The sequence below is a fragment of the Etheostoma cragini genome, chromosome 3 (genome assembly GCF_013103735.1).
Source record: "Etheostoma cragini isolate CJK2018 chromosome 3, CSU_Ecrag_1.0, whole genome shotgun sequence".
Taxonomy (NCBI): Eukaryota; Metazoa; Chordata; class Actinopteri; order Perciformes; family Percidae; genus Etheostoma; species Etheostoma cragini.
In genome coordinates, this window is record NC_048409.1 from 20,991,948 (window position 1) to 21,009,893 (window position 17,946).

The 17,946-nt window shown below is 38.6% G+C and overlaps 2 protein-coding genes across 3 annotated transcripts in view; both read left to right on the forward strand.

Moving 5' to 3' along the window:
* Positions 1-57: 57 nt before the first annotated feature.
* Positions 58-11,519, forward strand: LOC117942358 (von Willebrand factor A domain-containing protein 5A-like). The gene is made up of 12 exons (XM_034867769.1): positions 58-75; positions 406-669; positions 772-886; positions 1,014-1,162; positions 1,253-1,341; positions 1,429-1,573; positions 4,347-4,426; positions 4,526-4,640; positions 4,768-4,953; positions 9,348-9,581; positions 10,007-10,130; positions 10,248-11,519. Exons 1-12 carry the CDS (start codon positions 58-60, stop codon positions 10,337-10,339), a joined length of 1,611 nt encoding a protein of 536 aa, XP_034723660.1. The 3' UTR covers positions 10,340-11,519.
* Positions 11,520-16,139: 4,620 nt separating this feature from the next.
* Positions 16,140-17,946, forward strand: part of LOC117942502 (rap1 GTPase-activating protein 2-like) — an 85,346-nt gene continuing 83,539 nt past the window's right edge. The window contains exon 1 of one of the 2 annotated variants that reach the window (XM_034867978.1): positions 16,140-16,293. In XM_034867978.1, coding sequence (XP_034723869.1) covers positions 16,253-16,293 — 41 coding nt within the window. In that variant the 5' untranslated portion in view covers positions 16,140-16,252. The remainder of the gene's footprint in view (positions 16,294-17,946) is intronic. The other variant, XM_034867980.1, reaches the window with a different exon arrangement.

Here is a 17,946-nt window from a genome sequence, read left to right on the forward strand (position 1 = left end):
CTGTCATCAGGACTTTAAACTTCAGCTTAGTGCACACCACACCTGCCCAACAGTCACATGCCCAACAGTAAACTGGTGGGAAAAAAATGCTCTGTTCATTACACTGGGACAACACAATCTCTCAAACCTGTACTGTAGTCTCTACGGTAAATAGTTGTGCAACTTCCCAAAAAAGAAGTACTGAGATGTGATCATAGAAGCTTAGGTGTTCATGCACTTCTTTTGTTTTCTGTTATCAGTAAATAGAAACAGCAATACAGCATTACAATTTCAATCACATGACAGAACTGAAAATGACACAATACATAAAAAAAAACATTATAATTAGTTATCTTCAAAGAAAAAGGTTTATTGGGCACCATTTGTGATTCTTGTTCAAAATCACTAAAAACTTGTATTTAATAGCGCTGCCAATATTATTGTATCTGCACTTTCCTTTCTCTGGTCTCCCATGGTCATTCACAGTTACAACGGGACCAACTGGATCTGATCTTGTTTACAGGAAGTGAAGACGTTTGTATCCAGGTGACCTCTGTTCCAGCCTCTTTGGTGCCCTACAGTCTGTCTTTCTCTGCCCGGGTGTCCTCTCCTCGTCCAGTCTCTAAAGTAGAGTCCAACTGTCCTCTGGACGCTCTTCAGTACCTCAACACAGAGCAAACCCAGGCTTCGGTAGGTAGAGGGCTGATGTGTCAGCTGTGTGATTCTTCCTCATTACTGAGAACATAATATATCACTTTATTTATATGTATGCGTGTGTTTTGTGAACTGCAGGTCAAGTTGGCTACAGGACACAAGTTTGACAGAGATGTTGAACTGCTGATTTATTACAAAGATGCCCACCATCCCACTGCTGTGGTGGAGGCAGGACAAGCCTCTGCCAAGCCTGGTGAGTGTAAATTAGTGAAGGTGTTACTTTGCAAGAAGTTTATTATCATCATCTTCCAACTTATGTTGGAATAAATAATACAAATCCAGATTTTGGGTCATTTGTCTGTCTCTCCACTGTGTTTCAGGTTCTCTGATTGGTGATCCAGTGGTGATGCTGAGCCTGTACCCTGAGTTCCCCCAGGCTGTGATGTCTTCAGTTGCCTCATGTGGAGAGTTTGTGTTCTTACTGGATAGATCTGGCAGTATGGATGGGGCCCGTATAAAGAGTGCCAGGGTATTCATTTTGTGTTAGTTCTGTCATTTAATCATTCACAGTGTCCCTCTGACACAGTGTCCTTCACTATCTTTTCTCTCTTCCCTTAAGGATACTCTGCTGCTCCTGCTGAAGAGCTTACCAATAGGCTGCTTTTTCAACATCTACAGTTTTGGGTCCAGTCATGAACACATCTTCCCGTAAATCACTAGATCCTGACACTCATTCATTCAAATTCATTCCTGTTTAAGGTGTTAATGCTTGTATATGTGTGGGTGTGGTGGCAGTCAGAGTGTGGAATACTGCCAGAAGACCATGGAAGAGGCTCTGAAAAAAGTTGAGGAGATGGGCGCCGATCTAGGAGGAACAGAGATCCTTGAACCCCTCAAACACATTTACAGCAAACCCTGTATTCCCAGTCAACCTAGACAAGTAACACACACACACACACACTCACTCACTCACTCACTCACTCACTCACTCATCATCTGCTCCATATGCCCACAGTACCTCTGTTCTTTACACTCTCTATTCCCTCCCAGTGTATCTTAGAATGGATTTGATTGATTTTGAGATTATTTAAATGTTTGTTTTTTCTTAACCCTTGGCAAAAACAACAGGTAATTGTGATCTTTCAATCAACTGGTTTTAGAAGGTTGAGATAAAAACTGTGTGGTGATCATGCTTTTGCAGTTGCGGCACAGAGACTTTGGAACAAGTTACCTCCTGACATCCGCACTATAACAAATATAGCTTGTTTTAAATCTAACGAAAACTTATTTATTAGGGCCCGAGTGCCTAAAGCGGCATTTTTTTCCGGATTCTACGAGATTCAGAAATAGACACACAAAAAATTGTTTGCTACCATTCCATACAAAATTAAGAAAACTGATCATCTTCAGTACGTGTTTAATAGACTTGCAAAACTTGGTACACATATATAGCATGGCAAGATGTACACAATACTCCTTTGGAACCATACCCTAAACTCAAAATTTTGAATTGAAAGTTCAAAATTTGTGTGATTTTGGCCATTTCCACATGTCGTACTTTATGAAACTCCTAAAGATTTACACCGATCAACTTCAAATTTGGTCTGTGTCATCTTAAGACGTTAACAATGAAAAGTTATTGAAAGAAAAACTTTTCATCATAGGGCATGGCCGTGGCGTGGCGGCCATTTTGTGTGATTCGCATCAAAACAGGAAGTGGGTGTAACTTGAGTTGACATTGTCCAATTGGTTCGAAACTTTTCAGGATTCATCAGAGTCCGACCCTGACAACATTTACATGCCGATATTGGCTCAAAGTCATAACGCCCCCTAGTGGCAACAGGACCTAGGCCCAAAAATCAAGGTGCTATAGTTTAACAAACTCCCCAAAGATATACAGTACATCAGATCAACTTCAAATTCAGTTCCTGTCATCTAACCTTAACGATGGAAATTTATTAAAAGGAAAAACTTTTTGTCAAACGGTGTGGGCGTGACCTGGCAGCCATTTTGAGTGTTTAGCGATGAACGAAAAAGTAACTGGAACTACACTGACAATGTCATATCTGCTTGAAATTTCTCACAATCACCAAGAGTCCAGGCCTGAGGAGATCTACAGGCCAAAATGGACTTTTGGAGATAGTGCCACAAACTGGCAACAAGAAATCAGCCTTATATGACAAACATCATCCGATTTACATGAAACTTATCATGTGTGGTCTACATGTGATATTGAACCGCCCCCTATACTTTAACCACGCCCACTCACTCAGGCACGCCCTATTCATACCATTTGAACTTTTTAAGGTATAGTCTTGTGTGAGGTGTCATTGATCTCAGTAGAGAGTTCTGTGGGTACACGATCCGTCCTGCCTACACAATCCGTTCTGCGCATGCGCACGATGTTCACGCATGCGCATAAATACGTAGCTAAAAACTGTCTGTTTCCCTGCACTATTTGTACCACGCATGCGTTGGAACACTTGACGGCCAAGCGTCACAACGGACAGCTTTTTTTTTTTTTTTCTTCATTTTATTAACAAAGAACAATTATATCGCCAGTATGTACATATACGAAAAGTCAATACCAGAGGTGCATATACATAATATATATATATATATATATATATATACATATATATAAAATTATGTATTAACTACTTTTTTGTAGTTCACAAGTGCTCAACATGTAATCTACACTTTTTAGTAGTTTTTTTTTAATAAAGATATTTAAATTAACACTTGTCACTGATCCAAAACTGTGTACTGACATCTGTGTACCAGTCATAGGTGACATTATTATTAAGTGATCAACATGTAATCTTTTTTTTAATTTATTTTTAAATTTTTAATTATTGTTTACGCCAGGTTATGAATTACAAAGTGTTTATGTGGTGGCCAATCCAAAAATATAAAGGAGTTTTTACATTAACATTTGATTACATGTGGAATGGGAATTATTTTTGACTGAGGGAAAGTCAAAGCATTAAAAAAAATAAAAAATGAAACATTTGCAAGACAAATACAGGGCCCAGCCCAGTAAAAAGAATATTCCAGCACCACATTAACAAGCCTCAAATCCTGTTTAATTTTATTGTTACACGTTACATTAACATGCACTCGTTTGAAATCAGCCAAAGTCCGCATTTTCACGCGGGGGGCAATTTATTTTGCTGCAAAAAATTTCAGATTTCCATGCAAAATAATGCGGGGCTTGCATGATTTTTGTTGCTTAAAGTCACAAGTATCTTAACAGTAAGTTGAAAAATGTTGTGTTTACTTTACACTAGGCAGCCATTTCCCCTGTTACCATGGTAATGTTATAAAGTGACGCAATTGCACAACAAGACAAACACATTCCTTTTTTCATCAGACCGCAGTTGTTGCAAGTGCCCGCAATTTCATCGCATAAATATCCCAGATATTCTATTGAATTTTTAAATAAAATGTGCCCCATAATCAAGGATTTTTGCAACAAATCTTGCGCATGTGCAGGACGGATCGTGCAGTGTCGTGAAGCCTGGTAAAACACAACTATCATCTGCGCATGCGTGAACATCTTGCGCATGCGCAGAACGGATCGTGTAGGCAGGACGGATCGTGAACCGACAAGTTCCTTCTTCATTGGTGATGCTTTGGCCCGCCCCCGTGCTCAAGCCACGCCATGCGGTGGAAAAACACTATTAAAGTGATATGTATACTCTCCTCCCTAGCTATTTGTCTTTACTGACGGGGAGGTGGGGAACACCAAAGAAGTTATAAATCAGGTGAAGAAAAATTCAGGTTCCCACAGGTAAAACAACATAAAAATAACAAACACCCACAAAACTACCAGAATATGTCCCATGTTCTGATGATTTGTATATTTAAAGAAAACTGTACTGTATTGTAGGTGTTTCTCTTTTGGCATTGGGGAAGGGGCCAGCTCTGCTCTTATCAATGGGTTGGCCAAGGAAGGAGGAGGTCACGCTCAGTTCATCACAGGGACTGACAGGATGCAACCCAAAGTAAGAATGACATTGAACACAATTAAGCTGTCAAATAAAAAATGCAACACATATTTTGAATTTAATTTGTTTTTCCAGATACATCAGTAAACTCGCATTTTAAAGTTTTTGTAAACATTTTTCTCAGGTGATACAGTCGCTGCGTTTTGCTCTGCAACCAGCTGTGGTGGACATCTCAGTCAAATGGGATTTGCCAAAGGGAGTGTCTGTCACTGCTCTCTCTCCACCAATCACAGCACTTTTCCAGGGTCAAAGGTCACTGGTGTATGCACAACTCACTGGACAGGTAAGAGCAGCACCTACACATACTTATCCAATCTTCAAATGAGGAGAACCCAGTAAGTTTCTAGGGCAGTGTGCCTAATGTTACTTTTCTAGTTGGATGATATGAACAAAATACACGTCCTAGCTCACCCATCTGGGAGGCTTAACATTCTTTTCACGCTCGTGAAACATGGACAGCTGCAGACTTGTACCGGTCGTGCAGCAACAGCGTGCATTGCCATGGACACATGCTGCCACTTTCCGTGAACCACGTTTGTGCGAGCACCAAAATTCTGCTCTGTCTGGGGAACGTATTGCCTCTCCACCATATTGTCATCTGTGTGTCTGCCCAGAATACTCTGTATAGGGCAGCCGATTTAACTCGCTAGACCTCATTATCGGTATAGTGGCATGTGTCAAGTAGCTCTCCCTTGTGACCATTGTCCAGCAGAAAGCCATAAACTTAGCCAACAATAAGAGCTGTAAACTCAACTTTCTAACGCAAAGTTGGGAATAGCAAGTTGCCTAGCAGTTGAGAAATAGATTGTATAGTCTATGAACACACTTTAAAAAAAATAATATTGTGCATAGTTTCTGTTCCCCATTAGGAATTCTAAGTAAAGACAAAAACACGGCCCGTCCACAAGATACAGCCTTCTGCGATCAGGCAAGTGCCCCCACCCCTCCTAGTAGCCAAAGACGTCACGGTGGATTTAATAAACATGATGGACTCTTTAGAAGAGGTAATTATCTTTACTAGAGCTTCTAAGCGGGAAATTCTGAACATAGCCAAACTGAGAAATACAGAGAAAGTTGTGTGGAGTGGATAGTCTTAATTAGCTTTGTAGTAACTCATTTGGCAATGGCTTGAATGTAACAGAAGTTCAATCATATTAAAAGGTTACGCACTAAGGGCCCTATTTTAACGATCTGAAACACAAGTATCAAACGCCAAACGCAAGTAGCTTTGTGGGCAGATCTCGCGCTGTTGCTATTATACTGGCGGGATAAATGACTTGCGCCCAACGCAAATCTAAAAAGAGTTGGTCTGAAGTAGCTACATCACTCATAGGTGTGGTTTGGGAGTAACGTGCAGTAAACCAATCAGAGCGTTATTTCACATTCCTTTTAAAAACAGGTGCCCTTGTTCTATGGCGGATTGCTATTATAATGGTGGATTTGCTAGGCGCATGCTCTTAATATATCCATGAACGCACGCCAGGAGCGGTTCGCAGCTGAGGAAACCAACGTTTGCTATTGACTTTTCTTTTTGACAATGTAAATAAAGAAATGTCACAAAAACATTCTTCCCATTGTTTTGTGCTTACTCTCACTGAATCATGAGGTTAGGAATGCATGGTGAAACCAGGCACTATAACTTTAACAGTTAATTATAAACATCCCTTAATTATGCACGACATCTCTGCCCTAACACTAGGGTATATTAAATAATAAGCAGGCTTTAAGGAGTAAAACAATTTTAATTTGTCATTGTCAACTCTTTTGGTTTTAAATCTCCGAATGAACACACCACAAATGATGTGTTTACCATACTTTCTGTAATGTGTGGTGCAATGTTGCACGCTATAGTGCTGTCTATAATTCCTTTGTACCATATACTGTAGTATTGCTTTGTAATGTAAAAGTGTCTGTGGGTTGGATTTCTAAATTTAATTTCATAGTTAGTCAATCTGCTTGCAGTTTTCAAAAGAGAGCCATGTTTTAAGATAGGATCATAAACAAAACAAACTGAACATTTTCAAGCAGAATGCAAAAGAATTGTAATATGATATGACGACATTTGATTAAGAAGACGTAAACATTTGAAATGTAAAAAAAAAAAAAATGTTTATCACTTTTGTATACTGAACAGTCAACGGCAAGGCGATTTAAGGACCTCTGGTGCGCAGAAATGTTCGAATACCCAGTAAGTTCCCAAAGCTGAAACTAATGTGTCCCTCACTGCTTTGATAGTACTGAATTAAATGATAAGGAACTGAAATTCAAAACTATACAATCGCTTTTTACTTTTTTGGCCTCTTGTTTGAAAAAAATGTAATCTAGAAAAAACAATTTAGGGGATTTTAGGACAGTCTGAAATGTTTTCAAAACAGTCCACTGAGTATTCCATTGGTCATAAATTTGATAAACTCTGCATTTTTTCCATTCAACCAAAAAATGTATGAATGTAACACTGCATGTGTGCATCTATTTTTTTTTTGCTTTGCTGTATTCTTATGTGATTTTTTCCTCTCTTCCTCTGACCTGTTTTGGTCTCTGTTTTCCATGTAGTTGCTGGTGGCCATATTGTTAAGAAAATTACATGGACTGTAGTCGCTTTCTAAAAATAACGTCAATCTAAATTTAAGCTGAGCTCAGACCACAAAAATATGGTTAGGGACCTTAGTTGGTACTGATGCTCAGCCTTGATTATCTGGTAATTTAAGGGGTTTACAAATCTAATGTTTGAACTCCCGACCTGTTTGCAGCCAAATCCTTTTTGATATTTTAATAAACTATAAACCATATTTTTCTAATCATCTGTTTTATGATAATCTTTTGTATTCTTATGTGTTTTGTTCATCTCTTTTTTTTGACCTGTTTGGTCCTTTGTGAATACACAACATGTGTTGAAGGTATATAGATAAGTGTTGCTTCTGGTAATCTTCTGCCAACATTCAGTGATTTGAATGACATTCTGTTTGTTTATTTGAAAGGCACAATGGCTTTTTGTCAAACTCAGTGCAAGAAGAGCAGGGGAAGTAAGTAACTAATAATGCATTTATTTACAATTTTACTAGTGTTACACGTAAATCATGTGGTCCACTAGTTGCTGATGGCCACATTGTTTGCCTTCATGACATATACCCTTCTATTGCAAAGAAAAAAAGACATCTTCCTGTATTGTACTTGCTAAAAATCATAGTTATGTTTTACTTCAGCCTAAACTAAAAGTGGTGTTATAAAAAGATACTCCATTGTGTTTCTTTTAGTTGTTGCATATTCCCGAGTTGGACGGCAGATGGGAATATGTAGACGTAAGTAACAAGTCAAAAGCATTGTTATACACAAATATTTATCACATAACTACATCTTACCTGAATACTAACAATACATTTCTCCAATAAAAATACTAGATTGTTTATGAGTATTTAAACTTTGTAGATGTGCATTCAGACAGAATGTGAAGTGAAATTTAGAGACTGCACTTTAAATATGTACAAGGTAACTTATATCTCTTTCACACCAATGACCAGAGTTATCTGACTCGTGTTCAACCCTTGTTTTGTCAATTCAAACCAAATCAGTCATCACAAGTTGATCTCTGGTCATGACAAGTCAGACACGACCATGATCACAACTCCGGGGCCAAAACATAACAATTTACTCACTTGTTGGTAAAAATGGGCAAGGGGTTTACACATCATTTTTGGAGGACAGCTAACAATGTTGCATACTTTGGCCCAGCTGTACTTGTTTTATTAAAATCCACATTTTAACAAAAATAAATTGTAACATTACGGCACAAATTGTTTTATATATATTCTCAGCTCCTACTACGATAGCCCCGTCTCTGCGTGTTTTTCCTGGGTGTCTCTGCAACGTCTAAAGTGAGACAGCCAATCACCAACATTATTAGATATTGGTAAAAGCATGCTGCATGCTTATTCGCAAACTGAAGAGATTCACCAGTAAGGTATTGAAATTTGGTATTAATGGGAAGGTATTTTTTCGATACTCCTTGACAAAAACGTTCCTTAGCCATCATAGAAAAAAGCGACAATGTTGTCTAATAAAGCAACATAATATTGGAAAAAAGTGAGAAAACAAAACATTGGAAAAAGCGTCATAAACATCAGAAAAAGCATTGAAAACATTGAAAACAAATGTGACATTTCTTTTGACAGACTTTGAAAAAGAAATGACTAAAACTTACAAAAAAGCAACAAAAATTACGGGGCCAAGATGTATCGTAAACCTTAATTGATATGCGGGCCATATCAAAATCTGTGAGAGGCCTAATGGTTGACACGTGCTTTAAACCAATCACAGTCGCCTTGGGCGGTGATAACCACTAGGCGCATTAACGGTGCCGCTGCAAAATAGCCTCAGAAAGGAACTTGTTTTGGTTGAACATGTGCTCATTCAAAAGTTGTTTAGTCGTGCAACAGAAAACTCACATTTGACAGATAGACTAGGTAGCTATCTCAAATTACCCTGCAGAGATCTGAGGAGCAGTTAACCATAGTACTAATAAAATCAGAGTTTAGAATGCTAACGCAAAGAATGTTGAAGGTGAGGAACATCCAAATTTTGAGACTCTATTATTAGTAAAACAGTGATCAGATGAAAACTCACAGGGAAGCCCTTGGATCAGCCTGAGTAACCTGATCTTTCTGGAAAGACGTTGCTGCTGAAAATTCTTTAGGTACCAATAAATAAACTCAGTTTGCCTCATTCATTCTCAGAGATATGTTTTGGCTTTTGCCCTTTACTATAGGTTTTTCCACAAAGGCTTGTGAGAGTATTGACACTGAGCAGATGCAGCCACCCAGAGACCCTTTGCTGCAGCTGGTCTCCCTCCAGAAGGCGTCTGGCTGCTGGGTGCTGGATCCAGCTCTGGCTGCTGCACTGGGAAAGACCAGCGAGGAGGTGGAAAAGCCCAAGCCTGCAATGGTGGGTTAAAATGTGCTTATATAATATTAACGAGTATTTATTCAGTATTAAAATGTGCTTCAACAAAGAGCTCACTATAAACTTCTGCAGGAGAAATATGAAAATGTGAAACCAAATTGCTTTGTTAAACATGTTATTAAAGCAAACACAGGATATGTAATCATGACAATAATGATAATCCTTTGCCATGGTGTCTTTACTGAATACTATGTAAAATCTTTTCTGCTGTGATCTTTATGAGACAAAGACAAGGGTGTGGTAATATTATCAGGGCTGCTTAGTAACAATTTAGGAGACAAGAATATAGTAAGATACTATGAAGATGATATTTTTCAAAACCATCCCCCAATGGTCTTTGTTCTCTATGATGTTTTTTTTTCTCATGTTCCTGTTCCATGTTTCTTTCTTTTGATTTTATGAATTAGGTGAACCAGGAAGTATGGGCCACCATTCTGGCTCTGCTCTGGCTCCATGGTTTCAAGATGGATGCTCAGGAGGATTGGAAGCTTCTGGCTATGAAGGCTAGGTCATGGCTCCGTGCCCAGAATGGTAATTACCAGAATCTGTTCAGAAACTGTTTGTCTGTTGTTTTTAACAGTGTGTGCCGGTAAAAATCTGCTGTTGACTACCCCCTCTGCTGATTACTTGTTTTGTGTTTTCTTTCAGCCCCGCATGTAACAGAGTGTGTGGAAGCTGGGAATGTTCTGTTGGGATGCAACATGCAGAAAGACGCCATGGGACTCTCAGGTTTTCATTAAAGTGGCTTGTTTTTATGATTGGTACACAGAATCATATTATCTCCATAGCAAAAGCTTTACATCATGAACATTAGATGTTTGCACAGCAGAAATCGATTGATTTGAAAAACACTTTGCACGATTTTATGTGAAAAAGAAGAAGCTATGTTAAATTTGCAATCTATGCCTGTTACAACTATCGAGGGTTAGGCATGTAACAACTCTTTCTTTTGCTTGAAATATGAATGTTAAGTTTATATAAAACAGTTTTACTTGTGAAAATGAAACCTGATGACGGATAATTGAATGAAGAAATAAATGCCCTTTCTCATTTGTGAAGGCACAGAAAAGATGCAAACTCATCTTTCTATGAAATGTGTGAAATATAAAAGAAAATGACAAAAGCACTACTATACACCGTACATTCCCATTCAAACTGAGGGAGACTGGATTTAAAAGGGAGTTGGGTGTGTTTTGATAGCTGTCATAAAATGTTATGTTTTTAATGTGGCTGATTTCATTAATTCAATGTCTATGTGCAAGAAAATACAGTATTTTGATTTTTTAAAATTAATTATGCCTGTTTATTTCTGTGCTATGAGGGCAACAGAAGACCTAACCCCAACCTTAGTTTTGCCCTTTTGCAACAATCCGTGGCATTTCTTATGTGAGTGTGTTTTGAATATTTTACTGCTCCCCTCAAACTTGTTTGAAGGGATAGTTCACCCCATAGTCAAAACGTAATATTTTTCCTCTTAGCTGTAGTACTATTTATCAATCTACATTGTTTTAATGGGCCTAGTGTTGGAGATGTCAGCCGTAGAATTGTCTGCCTTCTCTCTAATATAATGGAACTATATGGCACTCGGCTTGTGGTCCTCAAAGTACTATTTTCTTTCTACTTTAGTTCCTACGTGAAACTGCTCTAGACCAGGTCTGTAGATCATCTTGAGTAACGTTTTTTTTTTGCACTTTAAGCACCACCAGCTGTGCTATCCAATTACATTGTTTTTTACTCCCACCTAGTGGTCCTTACGTGTAATATTATTATTACCTTTATTAAACAAGGAAAAACCATAGAAACCCATTGACATTAAGAATCTCTTTTTCAAGGGTGATCCGGCCAAGACAGGCAGCAGGCAGCATATACAAACACATAGTTACAGACAAGAAACACAAGAGGACAGAGAAAGTACATCAATTTCAATTGTTTTGTAACCAGGAAAAAAATAAGAGAAGAGTCTGCTTCCATTTCTTTTTTTTTTGGATTTAAAAGCATTTTCCAAGATTAATTAATTCAGTTTAAAACTTAGAATTACTTAATTAAGTCATTCTGCAGTGTATTCCATGCAGAGGGGTCAAAGTTCACAAAAAGCTTTTTTTTCCCTGTTCTGTGGGCACATTCGGGACACAAAGCAAAATTATGTCTATTGATTGTAAGAAATGCCAACCCGCATTTTTTTTTTACATGATAAGAGAACATGTGTAGGGAGGTAGCACTCCAAGGATTATACCCATGAAGGAGCCTACAGGTCGCCAGGGCAGGCCAACTCGCAGTGCCGAGTCCTAGCTTTACAGGTGGTGTATTCATGACCTTTAACGTTTGATTTCCTTTTTTACTCAGAAGACCTTTGTCCTGTACTGCCTTGACTTATGTTCCTGGCAGCTAGATGAGTACGACCCAGCCCTATGTCCAATGTGCTTACTGCTTTCAATAGAAGTAATAGGGAACAAAATCCAAAGTCCTTTTTTTGAGCAAAAATCTATTCCTCAAGTGTCTCTGAAGTCACACAAGACTGATCATTTTAGTACAAAACACTGCCCAGGGCAGATTAAGATCCAGACTAAAATTACTGAAATTTTGTAATAATGAGTTAATTAACTCATACTTTCTAACACTTTTAAGTTTAGATAACTTTTGAATGCACACCTGCATGGAAGAATGAATGGATTTTGTCTCCCATTACATGCATTCAAATTTCAAGACGATAATATCTCTTAATGGCCAGTATGTACAGGAAAATCCTGTAACAGACCTTGAAATTATTTAAATGTTTTCTGCGAGTGACAAGATATATTGCATGCCTTTTAGATGCGTAATTCACACAGTGTTCTGTGTGTTTTCTACCTTCAAGTATTTCTCTATGAATATAGAGATTATGAATCTGGAAAATCTTTTTTGTGTAAAAACCAATCTATGAATCGATGTCTACATATTTATGCTATTATTCTCAAAGTCAATACATTTTTTTATCATTAGTTAAACGTCTGAGAACGCACAATGCCAATATTTTTACTTTATTTATAAACATACAGCACTTAATTGATGTATTTGATCAAATGTTTAAATTGTACGGCAAAGAAAAATGTTTTCCAAAACAAAAACACCCAGTCACACTGCTTGTAAATACATTGACCCTCTAGCACTGGAAAGCTATTGAGACCAATTGATGATATCTTAACAAATGGGAGAGTCAACTTAGCATCAATATTACATTGTTAAGGTAGGTTGTTAATAGTTTTATATTACAATAAGACATGCATAGGAGTACTTAAATGTTGTAAAAAGTAGCAAAACTACAGTGTAAACATGCTCAGTGGAAAGTAATAGTCATGCTTTAAAACTTCTCAAATAAAAGCACAAAAGTATCAGCATCAGAAGTTAAAGTATTCATGCAGAAATCTTTGTTTCAGAAAAATGTAAATTGTATTGTGTGATTATAATTGGAACTGGTTTAATGTTGATGCTGGTAAAGGTGGAGCTGCTTCTATCCAAGCAGGCAGTTGCGTCCAGTCAGAACTTGACATTGGGGGAGCGGGCGGTAGGCTAGTCTCTCTGTGCTGTCACAGCTTGGAAAAGGCACTGCTCAGTCTGCCGTCTGTTCCTGCCAACACAAATTCAACACCACCGAATCTAGAGCAGCTACTAACATATTTACTGCTGCCTAACTTTTGTAACAGGATGAATATGAATATGATGAGTATACTACAAATATAATAAGAAAGAACAATAAGCTCTGGCTTGCATTGAGCCCAAGGCATGTGCCATCAGCTCACAGCCTGACAAAGGCTCAGACAGTTTGTCTCTAACTGAAATTCACAGAGACAAATTTAAGCCTGTGGGGGACTCTTTACTGGCAGACAGCATTCAACAGTGATACCTGCTGTCACCAACGTCAACCAAGGATCCTCAAATTTAGATCTTATAAATCCTCCTCTTACCTACACAAGTTATAGTTTATTTTGATGTTGGCCTTAAAGTGATGTTTAGTTCTCCGTATTCAGAAAGTTTGACCAAATGAAGCATGTTGTGTGTTAGAGGTGTATTTTAAATAACTTAAGATGGCATGTTACTGACGTATAAAGAGGACTACAAATAGCAAACAGCTTCACTATTCATGGTGTTAGCGTGTTTCTATTTGCATCAGTGATACAGTGTCAGTTACAGTAGCTCATTACAGCCAATCTTATCCAAACCTTTGGCAGACCTCCAACCAACACTTTCTGAACTGGTTTCCAAGGCAACCCCAACCAGCAGGACCAATTAGAATTGACAAAGGATATCCGAGCACTATACTGCCTGGAGATTATAGGGAAAGACACCTCTTCCTACATCCTCAAAACAAACACAACAAATGAAAGGAGGGTGCTCTGATCTGTCGGTCTGTGTTTGCGTGTGTGGGGCGGGAGATACAGAGACAGAGGCTCAATTGTGTCTGCATTACAGGGGCAAGATGTAATTAAACCTGCCATCATCCTTTCCCTTCCTGTGGTTCTCTCCCTAAGACTGCTGTGGGTCTGTGTGTTATTCACAGGCAGGAACCAGATCAATAACAAATAGTTTAGAGTGTTTTCTTTATGGCCATCAGTAGAGCAGTGTGGCCTCTGAGCAGCACATCAATCACATACTGTGTGTGTGTGTGTGTGTGTGTGTGTGTGTGTGTGTGTGTGTGTGTGTGTGTGCGTGGGGGAGGGTGATTGATCTGATAGCCTTTGTACTTCAATGGGATCTACTTTATAACTTATATAACAGACACCAATGGTCCCATGGTATTTGGTGCTTACTGTGTGTATGCGTGTGTCAGTGATGGGAGTTGAAATCTGTCAAAAATCCAAATCAGTGACCTTTACTGTAAAACCTTTCAGCACACTTCTGTGAAGTGAGAACAGGGTTTTATTTAGTGTCAACAGTCATATAGAGCCAAAAACACACACACTACATGTTGTAGTGCATTACATCATACATTGTTTTTGCCTTAAACACAAAGACACACTTAATCCCTTATTATGAATTGTCCGTCTGGATTTATTTTATATAAAAGCTTGTAAAACATCAACCCTGTTGTCTACAGTCAAGAAATGAACATCATATTTTTTTAGGACAAACTGGGTTATTAGAATATTTGGGTTGTTAAAGACAAATAAATAAATAAAACGGAACATGAATCTTACATATACGTATTGATATCACAGACAGATAAGTAATAAATAAGCCATTTTCCTTTCTAAAACACTTCTCATATGTCTTGGGAGTCACACTGTGAAGAAATAATCCTTATAACGTATACAGTTGACAAAATACATACATTTTTTCAAAGAAAGTCAAGATGCTTTTGCTCTCGTGACATTTACTTATGCCAATAAAAACATAATAATGTCACATTTAATGATATTACACCCACAGCAATGCTAAACAAGCAAATGCGTGTCAAATATTTGCTCCTCTTGGCCTTCCATACAGCAAATTGGCCTTTTTGTCCCATCTGGCTTTCCATACGAGAGTGGTGACGTTACCTCCCATATATGGGCATACTGGGGCCTTTGTTTCCTTAAACAGAGACAGAGGAGAGACGGAGCCGCGAGCTAGCGGCAAAAATGAGGCAAAACGCGATGAATTATGGGCATAAAGTGGATCAATCTGGGATGTAACAGTGTGGATTTAAAGCCCAACGACCCCGAAAGAGGCAAGTTCCTTCCTGGAAGTTCCAGGCTTAGTAGAAAATCACCTGAAGAGGCTAGAGAGACCCGTAAGAGACCTCCGTAACTGCTAACTCGTCAGGTTTTAGAGGCAACGTTTGGTGAGTCAATGGCTGTTATGGTTAAAAAAATCATCAGAAAATAAATCAGAGGTGCTGTTTTTACTCGTGGGCGAGTGTCTCGGTCTCAGAAGGTAGAAAAATCTTTTAAACAAATAGCACAAATTGACTGCTGTCAGAAGACATTTTCTTTGTGGATACCAAGTTTTGATTTCTGTAAAGATTATCCAAGGGCAGAGCCTAGTATGTTCTTTTTTTCATGAAATTCTTCTATTGTACTGTTTTTTATGGATTGTTATATAGGTTTTTATTGTGATGATTTCTTTAGGTCAAATTTTTGTCTTAAAAATAGTTCAATCTAGATTTTCAATTTGAATTTGTTTGCAGCATATAAAGTCAGACTATGTATTAGTATTAGACCTCAGCGATGCTGCTGTTGCTACTAACGATGAGTTGAGAGCTCGTTTTGCCCCGGGTCATTTTCCTTGGAACTTTTCACTGCCCTAGCCCCTCTCTCCTTCTCTCCTTATTACTGTCATTTACCAGTAACTATTCCCTGTCTTTTCTGCCTTTGCAGAAAAACAAATTCAGTCTTATTTTTTTCTTTCAGCTTTCTTGTACTCCAACGGATTTTAGGCGTAGCCCTCTCCATGGTAACACCATCTTCTATTCGCACACGTACACACACACACACACACACACACACACACACACATTTTCTTGCTGTCTCTCATCTTGTAATTCTGTCCTACCCTGCGCTTTATCACTGTACCCTCCCCCTATATGCACTCCCTCTCGAGCAACCCCCTCACTGCTCGCCTCTCAAAAACATACAGTCAACCTCTCCTGCTCTGGCAGCTGGTCTTCTGCTAATGCTGCACCATCCACTGACTGCGAGATGTTCACCCAAGCTTGTAAAGGATCTGCAGAGGAGCCAAGGTAATACTTTCATAACCGTTCCGTCTGGAGCTGTTCGCTGCTGAAAACAGCTAACTGAAAATCAAATGAATGATGGGAAAGGCGTTACTGTGTGTGTGTGTGTGTGTGTGTGTGTGTGTGTGTGTGTGTGTGTGTGTGTGTGTGTGTGTGTGTGTGTGTGTGTGTGTGTGTGTGTGTGTGTGTGCGTGTGTGCGTGCGCGCGTGCGCGCTGATTTGTGTAAGAACTCTCCAGCTGGAGTTGCAGGTTAGGTAAAACCGTTGTTAATGTGAGCTGCATAGACACAGAGGTTCATTGACCTTTCTGTATTCTCTCAAACTTAAGAAAATTGTTGCTCTGTGTGAGTATGTATTTGTGTTGTGTGTAGAGTAAAAATGTGTGCATAAGTCTCCTTTTACATACTGTGAGAGAGCCAGTGGAAGCCTGGTGGCATGTAAATTGTATTTCGAGTAATGCTGCAATGTCTGGTTTTGGTGCTATATTCTCAGACGGTTTATGGCACCATTTTATCTTCACACGTGTGTGCGATTGACTGCGGAAGGAACGATGAGTAGGGGGCATGAAGTTAGGTTTCTGCGTATTCGAGTGGGTGGATTGGAACAGTGTTTCTATGTATTTCCATAAATTACAGTGTTTCTATGTATTATCATAAATTACACTTAAAATACTGTGTTCATACCACAGGATGAAATTCAAGGAAAGCAACAGATACTTTATAATTTTAGGACAAGAAATAAGAATATTTCTTAATTTGTATTATTTTTAGTTGTAGTTTTGTCATGAGAAGAAGAATATGTGCAATGTGAGTGTTCTGAACTGTGTATGAGCCAAAGGGTAAATTCCTTTATGCATGCATGAATATTCTAGTAATTGTGTGTACCAGTGAGTCTTCTTTCATGTGTGTGTGCATATGCAGTACATGGTGAGTGTGTTTAATATGTGCAAACAAAAGTTCCTATGAGCAAATAGTTTCCCATACTGAATGCAGAACAGAGGGAGATGTTGTTTGATTTATGAGTCTGTTTATCCAAAGGAAGCAGGGTGTCTGTGTGGTAATAGTGGACATTTAACATCTTTCAAGACATCTAGCAAGAGATGAAGGTTTTAATTAAGTCATTTACAGCAAAGGAATGTAAAGATCTACGTGCATCATCTGATAATATCTCATATTATATACATGAGCCGTACTCGATTGTTAAAGCTTTAGAGCGTACCCTTTTGATATTATTGACCGTCTGTTACATTCAAGCCATTGCCAAATGACTTGCTGTAAAAGTTTATCAGATCCACACAACTCTCTCTGTATTTCTCAGTACAGCAACAGTATGTTCAGAAGATTGTCGTCCGGTGACTTTCCCGTGCAGAAACTCAAGTGAAGATAATTACCTCTTCTGAAGAGTCCATTATGTTTTTTAATCCTCTGTGTCCTTTGCATGTGCAGGCAACTGCATGGAGGAGGGATCGGTCATGGAAGGCTTGTATCATGTGGACGCACCTACAGTGCTGTCGTCAGTACTTAGAATTCTTCAGGGGCGGCGACAGAAACTACGCACTAAAGCTTTAATGCAGAAAATTATTGTAATTCATCCTCTGTTTTTTGGACAGAATTTATAGTAGTTATTTTGGAAGATTGACATTTTCCTTTTCCAACAAAT

What these genes read in the sequence shown, in the direction of transcription:
- LOC117942358 (XM_034867769.1), top strand. An exon ending in ACAAGCCTCTGCCAAGCCTG is followed by an intron (nt 887 to 1,013) that starts GTGAGTGTAAAT and finishes ACTGTGTTTCAG; the next exon opens with GTTCTCTGATTGGTGATCCA. An exon ending in CAGCACCTACACATACTTAT is followed by an intron (nt 4,954 to 9,347) that starts CCAATCTTCAAA and finishes ACCAATAAATAA; the next exon opens with ACTCAGTTTGCCTCATTCAT.